General features: G+C 48.4%; 1 protein-coding gene across 1 annotated transcript in view; it reads left to right on the forward strand.

The window, feature by feature from the left end:
* The window catches only part of LGR6 (leucine rich repeat containing G protein-coupled receptor 6), a 160206-nt gene that overhangs the window by 54820 nt on the left and 83512 nt on the right, over positions 1–21874 (forward strand). The window contains exons 2-3 of the mRNA XM_013961972.2: positions 440–511; positions 12148–12219. Coding sequence (XP_013817426.2) covers positions 440–511; positions 12148–12219 — 144 coding nt within the window. The remainder of the gene's footprint in view (positions 1–439; positions 512–12147; positions 12220–21874) is intronic.

The raw sequence follows: 21874 nt of genomic DNA on the forward strand, positions 1-21874 counted from the left end.
ACAATTCCCTGGAAGAGCTGTCTGTGAAGGTTGGCATGACTAGTCACAACAGGAAGATGCTTTGAGGCCCAAAGACAGTGTAGTATTCCAGTATCATTGGGCTTCCTGTCCAGTCCCAGGATGTGTGAGACACTAATACTCATTGTGCTCTTAGGAATTGTCATAATTTGCTCTCTAACCTGGAGAAACTCAAGCAGACCACCCTGAAGAAGTGATTACTTCACTGTGGTTACTTCCTTCCATCCACTTTGCAGGTTGATGTTGCAGGCAGAGCTTGGCCTGTGATAAGATGCTAATGATGAAGCTTGAAAGGGCTTCTCTCTCTGAAATGTTTTCTCCCTTAGCAGCAGCAAAGTGACACACAGCCTGGCAGAGGAATTTATTCTATGAAATAACTAAAAGTAACTGATCAGAGATTTCTGTCTTTCTTCCTTTTTAGAGATCTGAGCATGAACAACATTAGCTGGCTGCAGCCCAGGACTCTCCACCACCTGCGCTTCCTGGAGGAGCTGTAAGTATAGAGCAACCACACAGAGCAGGGCATGGTCAGGTGGGAGCAAGCTGGAGAGGTGCCTGTGGCTTTGGTAACAGCCCCCAGTGTTGTCTGTCATTGGAGTTAAAGGCTGGGATGGAAGGGGGCTGCATAGCTGGAAGAGGGTTTAATTGTTGCTGGAGTTGTAGGATAATACCTTTAGGGGCACAGGTCAGATGCCAAAAGAAAAGAGGTGCCAATCCATTACGCCAAAGGGGGCAAAAAATTAACACCTTACCGCAGAACAGAGCCAGACAAACAAGTAGCTTCATTCACCTTTCTGCATACAGGGTCTCTTCACAGCCATCTGTAGTCCAGAGACATGTCAATTCCTGGTCACTTTGCAATTGGGACTGCAATGAGCCTGGGCAATGGAAGTACAAAAAAAGTAGCATTTGCTCCAGAGGCTGGGGTGTCTCGTCACGCACCAGTGTGTACAGCAGTCTGGGCAGGCACACTCAGACACAGCAGCAATCCCAGGGAATCGGCATGTGGCTGTGTGTCAGTGAAGGAGTGGCCCCACTTCTGAAAGTGTGAAATTAACCAGCAGCATCAGAAACCACTGGAATCCCTTGGGAAAAGAAGCCACTTTTCAAATCACAATAGGAGCCTGGAGAGCAGAAGATTTAAGATGGCCATTTCTGCATAGGTAAATTGCACCTATAAGGTCTTATTCCACTTGACCACGAGAAATACCTCCAGGTGTTGTTCTCATGCTGTTGCTCCTTTCAACACAACAGTTTCTGCTGGAAAATGCAGTTTCTTCAAAACACTATTATTACATAGAATGAAATGCTAGTGCTAATTCTGCATTTGATGGATGTGTTGTAAACTTAGTGTATCTATAACAGTTACAACTGTTTAACCTGAGTCTAAATGAAACACTGACTTTACTGAATCACTCCTTGCAACCACTTTCACAAAAGGCACTGACATTTCAGCAATGTTAGTTTCCAAAATGTCAGAATTTCCTACAGAAAAGGAATTTGCACTACCCTGAATAGAGGCATTTCCATCTCCCAGAGAGCCAATAAACAGCACTATCCCATGCATTCAGCTACCTGTGTCGATGTTTGTGAAGGCAGCTGAGTGACCCTGAATCAGAAGCATCCCATAATATTGTGTAATGCCACTGATATGCACATATTATGGTGTTGATCTGCTCCTCTTCTGCCTAACACCTTACTGCTATGAGCTTCAGTGCTGTGTAACTGTGTGTAGCACTCAGACGGCACAGTCACAAGCAAAGTCCTGTGTGCGCCTTTAGAAGAGTTTGCACATGTGTGCACGTACATATGTGGATACACATACACAGAGGCAAAGTTGCTTCTCTGAACACTCAGTATTGCCTAAAGAAACCAGACCAGACACCAGTTTTCATTGTTTCCAGAACAGGTCAGGTCTCATAATTATCAAATCAGGCAAACAGTTATTAGTTTCAAATGGGCTGCAGCTGACAGCCGCTGGAGTTGATAATCTTCCCCAGCTCACCACCTGGGAAATGGAAAAGCATGGGGCAGAAGGAAAGGTGCATGAGATAAAAGGTCTGCTCGTAAGGCCTGGGACATTGAGGATTGCCTGTGCTGATCCTGTTGTGACAGACCAGGAAACCTTGGCCAAGGAAGCTGCTCATGAATTGTGCTGAGCAGTTGTCCAGGCTGGACTGAAAGAGCCTGTTATTACCCCAGTGGTAAATTTCTTAACTTTTAAAAGATTTGTTTTGATCCCCTTTGGTCTTCATCTGCCTATAGCTTCTATTCATTAGACCTTGCTCTGCCTTGGGCTGCTTATAAGGAGCTCCAGCTACCAGCATGCCCTTTACCATTTGGCATTTGCAGACTGTGCAGGAGTCATTTTTCATTCTTCTTTAGCTCTGCAGCTTGAGCTACACACAGAAGATGGATTTTCAAGACCTTGCATCCATTTGGAATCTTTTCCTTTCCATTTTTTCAACATCTGTGTTGAAACCGGTGTGGACACCCAAAGCATTCACTGGGATAGTACTGCTTTTCACACACAGAGACTGTACTCCCTGTTGTATACAATTAACAGTTGTCTTGCTGCAAGCAATCAAGTCCTGATTACATGTCATGTACAAACAGAACAGTCTCAACCAGCACTGAATAAATATTCCTAGAGTCCAAAAGAGCCAGCTTCCCACAGCCAAAAATAATTATGAATGAAACAGACTATGAGGAAAAATTTAAACAGGAAAATCTGAAAAATAATTGGAATTTGTTAGAGAACATTTTACTAGAGGTTCAAAATGCCACATTTCCTCATTTGGAAAGGAAAGGTATTTGACTAGGAAAAAACACCATAATTAGGAAAAGAAATAGAAACTGCAACATTGTATGCCCATGCATATCCAAGTTCATGCTTGAATTTGACAGCAATAATATAGTGATCCTACATATGGAAATCAAGTAATTGATATGAAATTAATGAAGTAAGGAAGTATTTTTATGTAATATCAGGAATTAAAAGTGATTTTCTCAACAACAGCATCTAGATAAATATTATACCTAGACCTGTCATGTCACTTATAACTGTACCAAACTTTCATCCCAAAACATTACATCAGGACCTTCACATTCAGGAGGGGAGTACCTTTTGTGTAAGGATGGGCAGTCCCACAAGAATTGACCAAAATTTGGCTGTTTACAAGCCCTGTCTGCTTGCATACCCTCAACAGAATTTTTTTCAGGTTTCACAGCTAAAATCTCTGCATATTTCGTCTATCCTGAACATATTCTCTTTTATCAACATGTCACCTTTAGGGTGACATGTAGCACATGAGACCAAGCCTTCTGTTCACTCCCACCATGGCAGAACTGCCCACGCTAGGGCACACTGAGGCAGCAAAGGCCAGAAAGCCCTGCTGAAAAATGAGGGACCATCCATGTATCTCAGTCTTAGTGCCTCCTGGGGAGGAAGAAGTCCTGTGAGCCTGCCTCATTTCTGGGCCAAGAAGGGCTTACGAGAAAGAAGGCAGCTCTGCTGCAGCCCCTTCAGACCTGGGGAAGAGGCTTGAAGACACTAATAGCAGAAGTGAGACTGGAGGGCATATCAGAGTGGGTAACAATGGTGCAAACTGGGGCAAGACTGGTTTGGAATTGTGGGCTGCAGTGATAGGGGATGGATGGGGGCAGATAAGGGCAGAAGAGAAGGGAGTAAGCTGATTTTGGCAGAGTGAAGTGCTTACTAGGAGGTCTGGGAGATGGAGCTAAAAAAGACTGTTCTTGCTGCAATTACTCATCTTCAGTCAGATGGAAACCTCCTTTCAGCAGGTTTCTCAACTCCAGGCATTTGGGTAACCTTCCAGCCCCAGCCTGCCTTGTGCCCTCCTGTGTTCGCTGGTACATCCTTGATAAATTGGGTAACAGGCTCAAGGACTCAGCAAGTGAAGAGAAAAATTGCAAAATTCAGTTCAGGGTGAGGTATAACTGGTGATCTGGGGCTTTGGTCAATGCAAAACAGTTCATTTGCCCTGAAACAAAATATTTTGTTTCATTTTCAGGTTACTTCTTAACATTTATTGTTTCACTTTGGGTCAAACTTGAAAAGAAAATGGTATTTCAAAGTGAAAGATGAAAAGCTTTGTTCCAAAGATGCCTAAAAAAAATGCTTGTACATTTTGGAAAAAAATTACATTTTCCTCAGTCAAAAATATTTGTCAACTTCAACACAGATTTTCAGATCTTCTCCTCAGGTCCCCTGGAAACTATTGTTTGTTAGGGACAGCACTTTTTCTTCCTCTAATACTCAGAAACACCCCTAAGACTCCCTGTCATCCCTGGCCCTTGAACATATACGGATGTGATCTGTCCCTCATCTTCTTTGAAAGTCCCAGAAAGTCCACATTCCTCCTCCACAAGCTGCTCATAATTTCTCTCTCCTGTTCTGTTGCTGCCAGATCTATCTCCAACAGCTCTTGGTCAAGAGCTTAGAGCTTAGAGAAGAGATGTTTTTTTAACATCACCTTTAATAATGCCTCCTTTTTCTGTACATCTATTTTAGCACCACTTGAGGCTCCCCATATATGTGGAGTTTCATGAAAGTCAGAGATCAGCTGGGCTCAGGGCTCAGCTTGTACATTAAGCTGGTCATCTGGGCTTCAAGTGAGGAACAGGAATAAATGGAAGGGGAAATAATACTGCTAAAGGAGTTAGATGCGTGTCCCATGGACACTGAGGACAAACGTGCCACTTCAAGCACCTACTCCTTCAGGTTGCTGTGGAGCTCATCTGGCCATGCTGAATTCACCTGAGCCTCAAGTGTGGCAGTCCTCTGCATTCACCCTTGCTGGGCAGTGGGGGATGCAGAGGAGCAAGTTAGACCACAGTAGTGGTTCTTTAGCAGGAGACTGCACAATGAAGCAATCAGCCAGGCCACATCACTGTGTCCAGTCAGCCTGTGGCCCCACAAGGCCATGTCCTTATTGGCTCAGCTCCTCTCTGCAGACAAAATGGCCATGTCTCACAAGGGATCAGAGGCAGCTTTGTAGTTACAGCACAGATGAGGACACTAGGACTTCTCCAGCTCTACCATTTGCTCACTGTATGGTCTTGGTAAAGCAATTTTCCTCACCAATGCCTCTATTTGCCTATCCATTCGGTGACAAGAATGAGCCTTTCAGGTGCCCTAGGTCCTCTAGATCCTGTTAGTCATTAATTTTCACTCTGAGCTGCTGAAGAAGGTGTTATGGATGCAATCAGCACTCTAGCTCCAGGTCTCCGAAGAGACCAGATTCTTCGGTTTCAGCCAACTTTGAAGAGGCAACGTCACCGATGACTGCCCTCTGAACGTGGCTTTCTGATGGCTGTCTGTCAGTGTGCATTTCTGTCTCTCAAGACTTCCTCTGCTCTCTGTCACCACCCTGCCACTAGCTTCAATGGGGAAACAGAGCAAACTGTGCTCAGAGTGGACAAGAGAGGCACTGCGGGAAGCAAGCATGTTCCCAGCGCAGGCACTCACCGACTCATCACTCCGAATAAAGCCTGTCCCAGTTCCACTGGTAGAGGGGTGTTCAGACATGGGCCTCACACAGACAGGGAGCAGCGTGGAGTTTAGTATGACTCCTCTTTGTTTCTTTCTTTTTTTTTTTCTCCTTTCTTTCTTTCTTTCTGGCAGCAGGAAGATTGTTTAAAGTTGCTAATAAATTCCAGTTAATGAAGCCTGAAAAGCCAGAGCTGGGAGCCAAGAGAAACAAGAGCAATCAGTACAGAAGGAATAGAAAGAGGATCTTGAAAGCCGGCCTGGGAATAATAACATGTTGAAATGTGTTCACCGGCAAGGGCTTTGTTACCGTGCTTTGAATCCAAACACAAGTGCTTGGTGCCAAGTAGAGAAACTGCAGCCAAAGGCAGGTGTTCATTGCCATTCACCTCTTGCTTCAGGGCACAGCGGCAAGATCAGACCCCTTCCCAGCCACTGGCTCTTTCACCTGCCTCTTATGAGGCCCTGGGGGCAGAGGGACTCACCGTCATGGGGTGTGCCTTGCTTGTGCATTCAGTTCGATTCAGTAACAGCAGGCTCATGATCCACACCGCAGCCTCTCCTTGCAGACTATTCCCTATCCCATGCAGCTCTTGTGACATAATGGACTGGAGGCCAAACGACAGCATAAGAGCAAAATGAAACAAAATGCCAACACGTGCATCGGGAACGGGGCCAGAGTAGCCCCGTCTTCCTCCCCTCCCACAGAGAAGACCCCCTTCTTCCTCATCCTCTTCCCATGTGGGTGCAAGGGCCAGTGGAGCCACGATGGGTTACAGAGCATCAGCATTGTATCAGTATTCCCCTGCCTGGTGTTGGAGCCACTCACTTCAGCTCATGGACATCTGTGACATCCATTTTTGGGGTATTGTCCAGCACAGGGTGTCACTCCATAGAATGACGGTCTGGGTGTCATTCCCATGAGAAGCAGCACTTCAGTAATACTGAGTCTGGGACATGACTCTTTCTGAAATGATAGCTTTGCTGTGTCAAGGGGTGCTGGGATTTCTGGGCAATGTTTGAGTGTGCTGGCACCACAGGGAAATGCCTTTCTTGGAGCAGTGGAATAACATGTCTGGAGCAGGGCACTCCTGGGAGAAGAACTTTGGTAGGTGTCCTGATATTGCTGTGACAGAGCAGACTGCAGAAGTCTCCGGTAGAGGGACAGACACTTGCAGGACTGTGACCTTGTGCAATTCCGACCATCTCTGCAAGGCATCAGGACCCTGCCTCATCATGCCAAAACTTGGAGAGTCATCACCATTCCTTTGGCAGCTGCCTCACCTGGCATGGTGCTCCATTCCCAGATAGCCTGCCTGTGGGTGAGAAGTACTGATCTTCCTGTGAGCTGCAGCTCCTCTGAATGTTTGGGAACTGTTGCTCCCCTCCAGGACACTACCTAACTCCTGTGTCTGAGAAGGCACCAGGACACTATGACTGAGCACACTGCTGTGGCTCACCTCCAACTTGTTAGTGACAAGAGGAATTGCCATGGTTTATCTATCTGGGATATTCTGTCCTCCTGGTTGACATTTCCTCCTCAGCAGAGGAAAACACTGGTCACCAAATCAGTGCATGTGACACCACAGGGAGGGTCAGAGGATAACTCCTGAGGAAGCCTTCCAGCGTCACCTCTGTGAAGTCTGGCATGGCGTGGAGGCAGGCATTGGCCAAAGTACAGGTGGGACATGAGAAAAGGGCATCTGCAGGGTTCTCCCTTGTGCACATTAAATGATGAAGCAAAGTTATGGATTTGGCCCAAAACAAGTTTAAAATGTTGTGAAAATTTTAGAGACTTTAGTTCCTTTTCTTTGCCATTTGGGCTAAGGGTAGTGTTCAGTATCTCAAAAATCCTTGCAAGTGAGTATATCTCACCCTGATTTTCTGCAAAACTCCCTTCCAAATGACTAGCTCTGTTCTGAGGTATTACAAGTGGGGCCCCATAGTAGAGTAAGAAGTCAAAGCAACACTGAAGATCTGGAGGGAGCAAATCTCCCCTGAAAACCTTGACAGCTTATATTATAAGGGGATGGAGTGAATGCATTTAGTGTCCTGTATTGGATTGTTCACTAAGGAGCTGTGTCTTATTAAATTTTATTTGACAAATTAATCCAAACTAGCCTGCATATGAACATTTGTGTGGGTTGAAAACTGGCTTGAAGACCATAAACAAGAGAAAAAAATGCCATCAATCTATCGAGTTGGAACAGGCATTTGGTGGGGGCATGGAGAGCAGAGTTAAGAACAAGCCTGCATAGTCTCCTCCTCAGTGATGTAGTAAGGCAATAAAGACCATGTTAGAAACACCTCCAGGTGATACCAAAGTAGGACCAGCTGCAGATTCCTGTGTGGGAAGGGAGAGTCCAAGTCTGAGTCCTTTCTCAAATATACCATGTTTTCACTTGTATGACTTAATTGGCTTCATTCCTGTTTTACACAAACATGAGAACAAACTCAAGCATAATATGGAGCCCTTGGTCCCTTGTGTTTCCAGGAGATGGCAAGGTCTAGGCGTGATGACACTGTTTAGACAGGAGCGCAGAGAATTTATCTGAGCACAGATTCTGCCTTGACAGTGTAAGTGCTTGAGAAATGAACTAGAGCAAGAGATCAAAGGGATAGACTGACAAGCACAATGAAGATTTGGCAAGGGGAAAATTCCACCAGGATATGGACATACATGTTTGTCCTGTCCTGCCAATGGGCAATGTTCCTGCCTCCTAATGTGAATGATAAGAGCATCATCATGTTGCCTGAGCACATGACATGAGCAATCATGCCCAATAAACATCCCTTGGGTGTGCCATGAAAGTTGTAGCATGACCAAGAAGCCCAAGATACAGGAGGGGTGGGAGCCTGTGGTAACTCAACCACAGCAACCATGAGCTGGTAAGCCATGAGTTTGTTCCAACTTGGAGTGTATTGGGAATGCAGATCAAAGCTTGGAGGAATGTTCCCAGAAATCACTGGAGCGGGAGGGGGAAGCAGAATTCAAAACCCACTGAACGTGCGAGCTTTCCAAAGCAAGCTAGCCAACTCCAGCTCCCATCCTCCCCTTCCACCTGACCCTTTTCTTCCTCTTCCACCAGCCACTTTTAATCCAGAGCTCCCTCTTCCTCCCAACCCCTATCTCATAATGGTATAAGCTCCATTGGAGAACAGAACAGTAGGGCATACAGCTGAATCAAGTCTGTCTATCTTAAAGACAGACCTGAGTTGAAGTCCTAGACCTGAACAGGCCTGGAGTGGAGCTCCTGTGATACAGAACAGACATTCACTGCTGGAAGAGCAGCTCCCTACTCCCCTGTACACTAGGGGCATAAGTGAATGCCACCACTTAGTCATTTTTTGCAGAGATATTTGGAAACATTGCTTCAGTCTTTCCCAGGGAAGGAACAAATGAAGAGATGTCTCAGAGGAAGTCACACTGGTGATAACACTTAAAGTGTTATTGTCCCCTTTTAAACAGAAATGAAGGAGCCATTTCAGTGAATTTCCTAGGATTTGGCTTCTGGAGATGCAGTTAACTAGAGTCTGCCTGCCAGGAGTCTGGGAGGGAGAGGGACAGAGGAGGGAACCAAGTCCTAGAGAGGCTGCCAAGTGACAACGGACAGTGAAAGAGTTGTACACTGAGGGAACTCATTGTGTCTTGTGTCTCTTGCATGAATTGGCCCAGCAGCTAACGACATGGAAGCAGGCATTTCTTCCTGGTGGGCACCCCTCCTGCTGGGCAGTATACCCCAAAAGACCTATCCTTTCCTGTCATACTCTCGGAGGCATGGGACAGTCATGTCCCCTTGCCTGGGATACCTGGCTACCGCTCCCAGCATCATGCAGTCGTTGTCCTGCTGTCCTGCCCACAGCAAGCCTCCAAAGCCCACATTCCCAGAACTGCATGCACACCTCTGTCATATACCGCACTAGGAAAGTGAAGCCACCTGCCTGTGTGCATGGACGCAGACAACTCCCATCCACCAATCTCCACAAACGTGCAAGTTAGCACAGCCCATCCTGGATCTCAGCAACACTCGCAGTTGCCTTGGAAGATGGAGTGAGTGAAGTGGATGTGGTTAGTGCCTCCCCTTGTGCCCGCTCCTCAGCTCAGCACTGAGCTCTACACCTGGGGGAGAGAAGCTGGGCTGCCCTGACTGCCCAGGAAGGAGGTAAGGATAGCAGAGAGATGAGCTGGAGGATAGAGGTAAGCCAGTGGCATGGCATAGTCTCAGTGTGACAGGGCCAAGGATAGAGGCAGGAGCAACAGGGGGTCGTGGCTGCTTTTTCCAGGGCTGGAGAATGCTTTGTGCTTCTCGAGTCACTCAGAGATGGTGCCCAGGGAAACCGTGACACCCCCCCGCAGAACTGTTTTTCCCTCATGTTCCGTTTTGTCCACGGTGCTGAGAAGCCACAAGCTCGCCCAGCATGTGTCCTGCCAGCAAACATGGCTCCCTGCCACCCTGCTTGGAGGCCAGGAGTGCAAGTCTGGCCTTGATCCAAGCTGTTAGTCCTCGTGCTGCTAATCCTGGAGGTCCCAGCCCTATTTAGTGACCTGGCAAGCGGGTGTGGGTCCCACAAACACACCCAGGCACGCGAGCATAAAGGCAAACAGCTGCCAGGAAACAAGCTAAAAGGCACATATAACTGGGAACACGTGTGGAGTCCTGCTGGCTGAAGCACGGGGCAGACAGGAGCTCCAGGGAGGTGAGGACAGACAGCCCCCCACAGAGGAGTCGGCAAGGCCTGGTGGGATGTTGGGAGCAGGCTGAGGATGCCGTACTGAAACATCTCCCCTCCAGGCGAGCGCTCTAGTCTCCTGGACAACACTCCCTCCCATGTGGAAATCAGCAATCAAAGGAGCAATTACCCCAAATCACAGCCCCCAAGTGACAAATAGCCCAGCCTGCCAGGCGGCTTGCATACTGCAAAGAGGCAGGTTACGACCTGCTCACACACATTAAAGAGACGACCCTGTGCTGTTTATGCTGTCGGAGGCCTAATTATGGGAGCAATTTTCTCTAGATTCCAGAGGGGAGAGACAGGGAGGGAGAGAGCTCAGGCATCCACACAAGCTTGCACAGCCACCAGTGACCGTGGCTCCCCAAAACATCTCAAACCCTCTCTGTGACCTTTGTAGTGTCCCCACTGCAATGCACTCTTCTTCCAGCCTGGATTACGCTGCTCATGTTGAACACCTGTCTCCTTCACAGTCAAAATTTTGAAAAAGGAATTGCCTTTCTTGCCAACACTAAACGAATATGACATGTTTGCAAGCATGTGTGCCCAGTCTCTTGGTCCTGGTTTGAAGTTTCTCAAAGACTCAAGATGAACCTGGTCACAAGCATGTTTACTCTTGTCTTTGGGAGATGCAATATTCCACTCCAATTTATGTGGACAAAAACAGTTTCTTACCCTGTAACTATAGAAAAGTTCCACCTTGACCTCCCTTTGACCAGCTGGGGATCATAAAGTAAAGCACAAATGCAGCAGTGATTTGGGGTTTTAATCTCATGATTTTTAAACCTGTCTTCATGATTTCTGTTCTGTGTCTTGCTAAAATTTGGGCACACTGATCAGATGATCCTGTACAACAGTGAATACCACAGTTTTTCTTTGAGAAATTTTTTCCACCAGTTCTGAATATTGTCCCCTGCTCTGTGTGCTGTGACCCTGGTGGTCTCAGTCTCCTCTGTGATGCTATTCCTCATTTTGTCTTCCTTTCTCCCATCCCTTCACATTCATCTCCTCCCACACTGTCCCTATCTTTGACTTCCCTCCTATGGTTTTCTCCAGGCACTGTTCATCCTCACTGCCCATCTGAGAACCACTTTTGCCATCTCTGACCCGTTTTGCAAAACATACTCAGATGAGCTGGCCCTGTTGTAGCATCTGCATGGTATTCCCCATCTCCTGCCCCTTCCCCAGTCTCTTCTTGCAGCAGCAATACCAAACTCTCACGTGTGGAAGGAGCTAAGTCTTTTCTATGACCACACAGGTCAAAGTAAGGCTGACAATGATGGAGTGAAAGGAAATCAGGTGGCATCAGACTTTGACAAACTGATCTGTAGGGCAAAGCAGAACCTGCAGGATGCAGAAACAAGACACATGCAGACACCAGGGACAAATAAGGGGCAAAAGTCATGATTTAGAGATGTCATTCCCAGGACCCACTTATGTCTGAGCAGAAGGTAACTCTCTCCCTGCTCCTTCCTCACTGCAGACATCTGGCTGTGAAGCAGGGCGTGAATGTTAGTCAGTGCCCCCAGGCAGAGGTCTCTCACACAGGCAGCCACAGGAAGTCTGTGTTGTAATATCTGCGAAGTGGGGTCCTTTCCAGGTATCCAGGGAATGACTTCAGCCACAAGTTATCCTTGGATGCTGAAAGCACTGAACTGAGGGCTGGCAGTAGTAATAAACCATTATTTTCTTTGCCTGTTCCCCAGCCATAAGAGGGGTTCATATGCAAAGATTGTCTGAGACCACACCTGCAGCTCAGCTTCCAAGTGTCAAAGCATCCTCCCTGAGAAAGCTGTAGCAAGATGCATGAATTGTTAAGCCTCTGCAGACAAGGAATAGTCATTACAAGGATGTTGACACGTTACCGGCTCTTCTTTTTGCTGCAGACGCCTCTCTGGAAACCAGATCTCCAGGATCCCAGGGGAAGCTTTTTCTGGCCTCTACAGTCTGAAGATTCTGTAAGTAATTCACTTCCTTCTGCACAGCTATCACCATCTCCCCTTGCCTCCCATAGCACCTTTATGCCGGGCACTGGCATTGGGACTTGGAGCCAGCCAGAGAAAGCTGCAAAGTTACAAGGCAGTGTAGTGTCAGTTCTTAAATCCAAGCTGCGTAACATGCACACTGAGTGAGGGGAAGCTGCATCCCATCCCAGCGGTGCCAGTGGCAGAGCCCACATGCCACTGGCACCACTTCCTTGCTTCTGCTGCTGCAAACTATAAGCAGATCATCTCCAGGGTACAGTCCTTCATGCCTTGTGAAAAACAGAGAATTTGCAGAGGTTCATATTTTGGATAAAATGCACAAAATATCTTGATGGGTTTCACTGCCCATATGTTCACAGCACTACAGATGTGGTCTCCAGACCCCAAAATGGCACCTATCTCTTCTGTACACTACAGCAGGGTCTTGGGACTGGGCTAGAACAACTCAAATGTCCAGATACCTGACAAGCACTTTGGAAAGACCCTGTATTCTGCTCAGCTTGGCTATCTCTGCAACCAATCTGCCTTTGCTGCAAACTGAGTGCCTGACTGCAGGCAGGCCAGATGGCCCAGATGGCTCTGGGAGGCTCTGAAGTTACCTGCCCCTGGGAGAGATAGGATCCTAGGGCAGTATGACTTCAGCCTGAGCTCAGCTGGCTCACAGGGGCAGGGTGGACATGTGCAGCTGGGTCTCAGGAGCATTGCAGCGTTCAGGCCATGCCTAGAAACTACCAAGGTAAATAAAGACTTAGTCATGGTGGGCAGGCCACCCACCTCTGTCCATTCGGTGGGGAGGGCTGGGACTGCCCATGCCTGCAGGAAGGCCTGAGTGACAAAGGTTACCAGCAAACTCCTCCCTAGGGATCAGGGGTGTCCCACTGGTCATGACTGTGACATAGTTTTTGCATCCATGAGACAAGCCCGCAGAGTCTGTGCAGAGTATTCAGCTGCAAGTCCCTCTTTCTCCCTTTCAGGAACCATTTTAAAAATCTCCTGCAATAAATATTTCATCTCCAAGGGGATGTTTTGAACTCAGCTGCAACGTGAAATTGTTGTAGCCGGCCCAGTTTATACAGAGAAAGCAGGTACAAACCTGCTCCCAGGATTAGAGAGTATAGGCTGTTTACTACGTCTTCTGAAGATGTAAAGTATGAATCCTGCCCTAAATCTCAGGGCTTAGAGACTTATCCATCCCCTGCATTAGGCAACAAATCAAAGGAACTGAGGAAAAACCACAGCTCTCCCACCCAATTTCAACAAGAGGAACTTTCTACTCAGGGAACTTGGAAGCTTTGAAAGCCGCTTTTGATCAATTTCTACTTGTGTCAGGCTCAGCTAACTATTGATGCAGAATATAAGAATGATGCCTCCCTTCCAGAGCCAGCACAGCTCCCAGAAGGTTGCAATAAAAAGAAGAATGTGCTCTCTCTGCCCTGCTGTCAGTGTGCGGATGGGCTCACAGACACCCCACATGCCCCACCATGGTTGCAGACACCAGGAAGGGCAGGTTCACAAGTGGCCCCATTCCAAGAAGAGCCCTAAAGGATTAGAGAATCTGTCTCTGTATTTCCAGTTGGGATACGGTTGCACAGAGAAACTTGCTCCAAGACATCTCGTGAGATGAAGGGAGAGCTGTGGTCAGTGTCCTGATGCTTTAGGACAATCTGTCTTACTTACAGTCAGGCTGTGCCCAGTGACAGAGGGTGGTAACTGGGCTGTCAGAGCAAGCCCCTGCATCACAACCAATCCAGGGCTTCCTTAAATTTACACCAAAACATCTGACTTTTCACATGGAGATATGCAGAGGACAAGCCCAGATCAAAAGCCAAGGAACAAAGGGTTGATGCTCACAGTGACTGGCCCATGCGGGCCCTGCTAGGGGGCTGTTATTTAAAGTTCCTGCTTTCTAAAAGCAGGGCATTGCCAGCCCTCATATCACTGGGAGCATTTCACTTTCTAAAGCTTTTGACACTTTCCTGGCCACATTTGCAGAGATATGTTGGGTTGTCGTGTGCTTTTGCTCTAGGAGCTGCTGTAACTATTTTCTGTAATGGTATTGCTGGCTCCACAGGAGTGAGGTCTTTAGATGTAGTTGTCAGTCCCCTCCAGGCTTCTGGTTCTTGCTTCCTTCAGGAACAGAGATCATCCACCCTCCTTTTATTCCTCTGCCACCATGAGAGTGAGGCAGGCAGTGAGGGCCTTGGAAAAGGTAAGCTCGTCCCTGGGAATTTGCTGGAACGAGATTAGAAAAATCTGCCAGGACAGACTTTAGGAGCATTCCAGCCTTAATCACATTGGAAGGGCTCTTGGCAAGGACAGGGCTTCTTACTGATTTCTTCAGCTTAGAAAAGACAGAATAAAACCACAAGGTGCTGAAGAAGGAAGGTGAAGGCCATCATGTATGCTCCTTCAGTTGTTTTTCTCACCAGGCAGTGTCCCTGCTGGGGCTGGTAACACTGCAGCAGGTTCTGCTCCATCTCCCCAGAGACAGGTCAGCAAACAGTGTTTGGAGACTAGCAGCAAGGGTAACCCCCTGAGCAGCCTCAACAGCCTTCCACCTGCAAATTTCAATCTGTGCACCAGCACAATGGCACAGGAGAAGGGGGCACAAGTCTCCTTCCTGGCATTGGCTTGCTGATGAACCATGAGTCATTCTACTTCCCCTTTGATCTCACTGGGACAAGGCTGTGTGTGTGTGTGTGTATATGTGTGTGTGTGTGTGTGTGTATGTGTGTGTATGTGTGTGTGTGTCCAAGCTGTCTTCCACAACAGGACCCACAACCTCATTTGGTACTGCAATAAAATCATCAAAACCTCCTGTAGGAGAAAGTGCTTATTATTGCCATATTACTTATAGAAAAAACAAGGCAGAAACTGAGATCAGAAGCAGAGTGCCCCTTGCCAGCCTTCTGCAGAGTAGCTTGCGCCTTTCCTCAGAGTCTGGCTCAGGGCAGGAACAGAGAGCAGAGCCCGGACAAGGAAGATCTCAGGGTTGTCTCCCTGTTACCGTGCCCTTGGAGTGACTGAAAAGCCTTGCTCCCTCTTCCCAAGCCATTTTTCAGTTTCCTCTTCTCTTGCTGTGCTTCTCAGTTCCCATCCAAGCCACTGTTTCCTGAGGGCAAGACCTCACCCATTAGCCGGATTCTGAGATCTCCCCATTACCCGACAATCTGAAGATGAAACTAGCAGCTTCAAACCCAAAAGACTGTAGGAGGCATATGGTTGAGGCTCTTTGGGACTGCTGTGATGTATAGGATAAGTTATGGAAGTTTAAGTAGATGTCAGGGGGGACAAAGAGGTATAAATTCATGTGCATCATATAGCTCCACAGAGCATACAGAAGCGTGCTCTGTACCAGTTGTGCTTGGTACCTACTGAGCAACAGTTTGGCCCCAGTTACATCAATGGCCTAACAGGACTGCCATGAAATTACATTGTGCAGAGCATGTGTTTTACACTGACACAAGCTGCTCACCGCACTGGTCCAAGTCCAAATCAAATCCTTATCTCCAGTTCTCTGTGTGTTTCTCAGCCAGAACATACACACAGAGAACTTAGGACCAATAGAATCATTCCTAAAGTCATACACTTTTCTCTGAAATTTCTTCTCCACCAAAAAAAAACATATCTTGAAGGAGTTATCTAGAGAGACAATTTGCAGAGTCCACGAGGCAGAAGAAATCAGAGAAATACTAAGATGAAAGGTATTAAGAAACAGCAACAATCCTGCCTCTTAACTGCAGCTAGAGCTGAGCCATCAAGCTTATACCTAATTTTCCTGACTCTGTCAGAAGTCAAGAGAGAAGAGCACCCTGAGAGGGTGAGTCACCCTTCAGCCTGTACACTCAGATGTTGGAGGTGCACTGAACTTTTCAGCAGATGCCAGACTCCCTCTCTCAGCCAGCAAAGACACAGAGACAGGTTCCAAGGCCGGATACCAAACCAGAGCCAGATGGTAATGGGGAAGTATGCTTTTTACCTCTGCCGACAGCATGGGGCTGTACAAGGCAGCACGCACCTGCAAGGACAGGCACGGGACTCTGAAGGGACTTGGCTAAGGGGAGCGACAACTGGAAGAGGCAGGATGCTGCTAAAAGAGATGCCCAAAGGAAAGCTCTGCAGACAGACAGCGATAATCAGCTGCACAGCTACAGGTGGGGACTCACTGGCAGCCCTGCAGAAACGGCCTGGGGTTGGTGGATCCCAGGAGACCTGAGGCAAGACTAACTTGCTCTTGGAGAAGGCAGACACCCTCCGGGCATGCCTAAATGGGGGTAAAGCAGCAGGACACCAGCGGGGATCCTCCCACTCCTCCTGATGCTGGAGAGCCCTTGGCTGGGCCACACTGTCTCATGCTGGCCCTGCTCTGCAGGCATGGAGCAGCTGGAGGGCACCCGGGGGACAACAGCCAGAAGGATCAGAAAATGACAGGTCAACATCTGTGAGGAGACCATAGCAAACGCTGCAGGGGTTATAGAAGAATGTGCTTAGGATAGTTTAGTCGAGAAGAGAAAAAGCTAAGGAGACATCCTGAAAGCATCAAGCACTGAGATATGCAGGGTGCTCACCCCCCCATCGCCCGCATCGTTGGGCACGGGAGTGCTGGAGGGACCCTCTGCCCATGCCTTCCACCTGCATCTTCTGCGCAAGGCTGGTCCGTTGGCAGCACACATGACCCCCTGAGTTGCCTGGGGTAGACCAGGGGCTGCCCAAACCTTAGACACTCTGGCCATCTCTAATCCCTGCTCTAGTGACTTTAACCATCCTGCCACCCCACCCCCACCCCACCCGCCTGCTTCTCCCTGCATCCTGCCATTCTCAAAAATGCTTCCCTCTTCCCCTTCCTGCAGGGATGAGAGAGAAAGGAAGGGCCCTGTCAGGCACTCCTCTGAGCTTCTCGCTGCCCGCTCTGCATGGACGTGGGCCAAGTGCAGGGACCACCAAGCCCCATGAGCTTCAGCGCTGCTGTGCCCGGAGCCCGTTCCTGCCTGGTGCACGCTGCAAGGCTGGTGGGACCCCTCCAAAGCGAGCGTCACTCAGAGAGGGGTGTGGGGCTGGTGGCTAGTGGGAGAGGCGTCAATTGTGCCCTGCCAAGTCCATAGTCGGCGGCCCTGGTTCTTCTCCCATGCAGTAAAACAGGAGTAACCAGGCTAAGCACAACTGCCCTGCTTGCCCAACTGATTGCTGCTTGTGAAAGGGGAGCAAAAGCCCCAACACCGGATGCCCTGGGTGCTCTGTGCCCTGCGCCTCTGTGTAACCCAGCAGGATTGGGAAACTTGGCCAGGCTGATGGCAGGCACACAAGGACCAACACAACTTCGGGGGTTCCTGGATCCTGCCTGTGGGTTTGTTTCCACAGTCAAAGTGTGCTGGAAGGATAAGATACTGGTTCCTGTGGCTCAGTGAAGAATAATCCATGTTAGTTCAAAATAAGATTCAGGGCAGAATTCTGCTGCTTCAGAAAGTGGCTTTAGGAACCACATTTGAGGTTTTGAGGTGACACCCATGGGATCTTGGAGTCGCTGTAAAATCTGAACTCAGTGCTAGGAGATGGTCAACAGAAGTGTCAGGAGTCAGTATTAAAACAATATCCATTCTCATGTTACTCTTGATTCATGGTGCCTCATATCTGTTATGAGTTTCATCTCAAAGCAGTATCACAGAATGAGAAATTCTCCAGACAGCTATCAGCATGGAATGGTTTCCAAACTGACAGTTTTGGATTTAAACAAGCCATGTTCAAGGAAGACACATCAGATATCTCTGAAACTCCTGGAGTGCTGGACATCGTTATTTTATACAGCTGCAGGGCTGCTAGAGAAGTGGTTGAACATCAAGGCTGGAACAAGAAGCTGTGCTTCTTTGCAGGGCACATAATTACCTCCAATTCATCAGCAGAGCATGATACAGAGAGGGCAAATTTAGAAAACAGTTTCAAACAGGTTTAGGTAAGTTCCTAGGGGCAGGGCCACCCTGGTACTATATCCAAAATTCTACATGCAGCCTAAAGCTCAGAAAAGCCCTAGCTCTGCTCACTAGGAGCTCAGGCGTGAGCAGAAAAAGACATGTGGCATGCACTGACCATTGCTGGATGTCCCAGGATGGTTTTTCTTATGGTCTGGTATTAAGTACACCTCCTGTCAGACCCCTAGTCACTAGAGTCAAGCCTTATATGTTGCATTAGCTCATTCTTGTATTTTTTTTCATAAAAGGCCATTTTAAAAACAACAGCAACAAAATATTGCATGATTTTGTCAAGACCTCTAATGATAGCACCAAGAATGGAGGGCTGATGGCAAGGAGGTCCCTGAACATTAGTAGGAGCACATCTCCCTCACTGTGGCATCTGGTTTCTGGGGCTGTTGTGTGACTGGATTTCCTGGCTACATCACACTTAGTCCTTCCAGGGTACCAGAGTCACTTTGAACCAGCTTTCTGAAGTGCTTATATTTCATTACAGGCAGTATTTAGGCACCTGCTCCATAGACAGATTCCTAAAGGAATTCCCCTGCTCATGTCCCTCTCCTCTACCTAGGAGCCAACCCAGTACCTTGGACATCTTGCCATTGACTGGAAGGAAAACCATTTTGGCTGGATGGAGCCTGTTGTGAGCTTGAGATTCATGAACAACAACTCTCTGCTGTAGTCTCCTGGGGCCCAGGCCATTGGGGTGTGCAGCATGTACTTAAGAAACCCAGACAACATGAAGTTCAGTCAGATGCATTCAGAAACATTGCCCTGAGGGCCAAGCTATGGCAAGGGCTAGGGAAGACATGATTCTTCCTGGGCTCGGGAACAGAGGGGTGTCTGCATGCTGCCACAAAAGGATGATGGCAAAAGGGTTCAGAAGGCAGCAGGGCACATGGAGAGCTGGGACAGTGTCACAGGGTCCCTCTCTGGCTGAATGGTGGCACTGCCTATTTTGGGATGACCTCTCTGTATAAGTTGGATACAACACTGTGGGTCACTGAGGAGAGCACCCCACAGCAGGAGACCTGAGTTCCAGACCAGTACATTCTGCATTGAGGGGTCACTGGATGACATACATGAACAGCACTGGGAACAGGGAACAACATTGCAAACCAGTCATGTCCTGACTCCACATTCATGAAAGACTCGGGCATGCCCTGTCCCCTCCCTGCATTCATAGCCCCTCAGGAAAGAAAGCTGCATGTACCAGGGCGTGTACATGGAGAATGGCACAGGGATCTGTATCAGGACTGTAGGATAGGTCACAGAGTGACTGCATGGCACAGACATGGTTTGTGAACCTGGGCCTCAGTCCACAAGATCACAGCAACCCTCAAATCCTAGACCAAAATGGTCTCAGCCTTTCTCCATCAGCATTTGTCACTGTCCCTTCCTCTCCATCAGCTCCTAGCTCCAATTAAAACAAAATCCCTAGACTTCATCAGCTTTCCTCAGTCAAAACTTGTTTTCTTGTGCCCATGAAGCAATCTCACCCTATTCCCACTCTGAATGGTGCAGACCTTCTCAAGTGCTGAGTGCAATTTTCTCTCTTCAACCAGTTGTATCAGGAGACATCATAAGGAAAGTCCTACAGGACCTAAACATGCCACAGAAATTCACTGACTGCTCCATTTCTAAGAGTAAGAGTGGTCAAGGGCAGCTAAGAGGAAGGGAACATGAGCCCATGGCTGGGATGGTCAGGAGCCAACAGGAGAGGGAGGGTGAGTCCTCACTGCATCAGACCCAGTGCTATGCTCACAATAGCACTCCCAGCCAGCCTTGCCAAAGGAGTGCAAGACCATCACTGAGTTTACATATTCCTAAGAGCTCTCAGTGACTTTTCTCAGGGCTAAGGGACTGCAGGGCAGGCCAGTGTCCCTTCTGTGAAGGTGCTGGTCTGGGAGTAGAAGGAACAGGGACCATGTAGCTGAGGCTGTCTGTAAGTCTTGCTCCTCTGTGCTTGGGAATGCAGGCAACTCTTCTCAGCTACTGTGAGCCAAGCAGGGAACTTGACCTCAGAGAGGCTTGTTTTCCATGAAGTTAGTGGGGATGGATCCTGTCAGCTCAAGGGAGATAGCATCTGCATTTGTCCCACTGCAAGAGGCTGCTCCCAGGCAGGTGTCTAGGAGAGCTGTGCTGATAAGCAACAGGGCAGGGCAGTCTCCTGAGAAAGGAGATTTGCATGTCAGTAGCTACTTGAGCAGAAGGTAGCTGCTCTGCTGAGAGGCAAATACTGGATTTGTTAATTTGCTTTCAACTAGAGGGACAAGAGAAATGTCCTTGCTTGGGGCTACAGTGATCTCTACTGATGAACCACTGTCAAATACACTATCAGATAGAGCAGCGAGTCTTTTGGGCAAGCTGAGGACACTGATGAACATGATGATCAAGAACCGTTCAGGTCAGTGAGTGCTCAAGACCAGGTCTGGATGGTGCACTGTCACCTGGGGTTGGCACTTTTCAGGTGACCATAATGGAACTGCAGACAATGGCAGACCTGGAAACACTGAATCAGTGGTCTGCAGCAGGCCAGTCTAATGGGTCAGAAAAAATCACAGCTCTCCATGGTGTCATGTTTTATTTTTGGAAGCAGGAGGATTATTAACTGGCAGAGACCACACCTGAACGACCAGAAAAATGCTGGGATCAGATCCCATCACATCAAGATCCTTGCACAAGACAGTCTCAGCAGAATTACAGCCCTCAGAGGTACAGGCCTGTGCATGATAATGTCCCCATCTTAGGAGGCTGAAGTGACTCAGCCAGCACAGTCAAAGGGCTGTTATTGCTGGAAGCAACTGTGCCTGAAGCATGTGCATTTGGATTAAAGACATTCCAACCTCTGCACGTTCCTCTTCCCTCCCCATGGGAGCGCCTCTCTTGGATGTGCCACATCTTTTCCTTTGTCTCAGAGCCATTTATGTTCTGCACAGACTTGGGGCTGTCAAAGAGGTAGGGCCTCTCTGTCAGTTCCTGGAGTGCCCCAAGCCTTCTGCAAACCTGCCATCCTGGGGCAACAAGGCCTTCTTGGTGATGTTTTTGATGTGTGTTCACAGTCCAGGCCAATCAGTGGATCACGTGAGTTGCTGTGCTTGCAACTCTTGGAGGGAAGAGGAGGAGCAGTAAGTGGAGGTGGCCTTTGGGTAGGGCCCATCCACCCAGGAAATATTGTAGGCACAGAGTAAGGCCACTCTTGTCAGGCTCACTCTAGGCTGTATATTGGTAGAGGCCAGTTGTGGGCAGCAACAGGGCAGAGTGTGGGTGGTAGCGGCTGTAGACAGCACAGGGTCAGTACGCTTGTGCAGGCAGGCTGTGGGCAGCGCTGGCTCTGTACATTCATGCAGACTGGTTGAGGCTTGTCTAGGTATGGTGCAGTGGGGTGGGTCACTCCCAGCAGCCAGCTGGGGTCTGCAGCCAAAATGATGAACACAGGCATCTTCCTTCCTCATTTTGGGGTGAGGCAGGCTCAGGTTGTGGTTGTGCTTGGAGTCTTTCCTTACTGAGTTTGGTGTGGGATTCCTTCTTGGCTAGTAAGTGCTGTTGTTGCTGCAGCATGTTCAGCCAGGAAAACGAGGGGCCTGGCGATCCTGCCCAAGTGGCAGAGCATTTGATGAGGGATACATGTGCGAGGGTGTGTAGGTGGGATGTGGTGTGAAGCC

Source organism: Apteryx mantelli, chromosome 25, assembly GCF_036417845.1.
Source record: "Apteryx mantelli isolate bAptMan1 chromosome 25, bAptMan1.hap1, whole genome shotgun sequence".
In the NCBI taxonomy this organism is placed as follows: Eukaryota; Metazoa; Chordata; class Aves; order Apterygiformes; family Apterygidae; genus Apteryx; species Apteryx mantelli.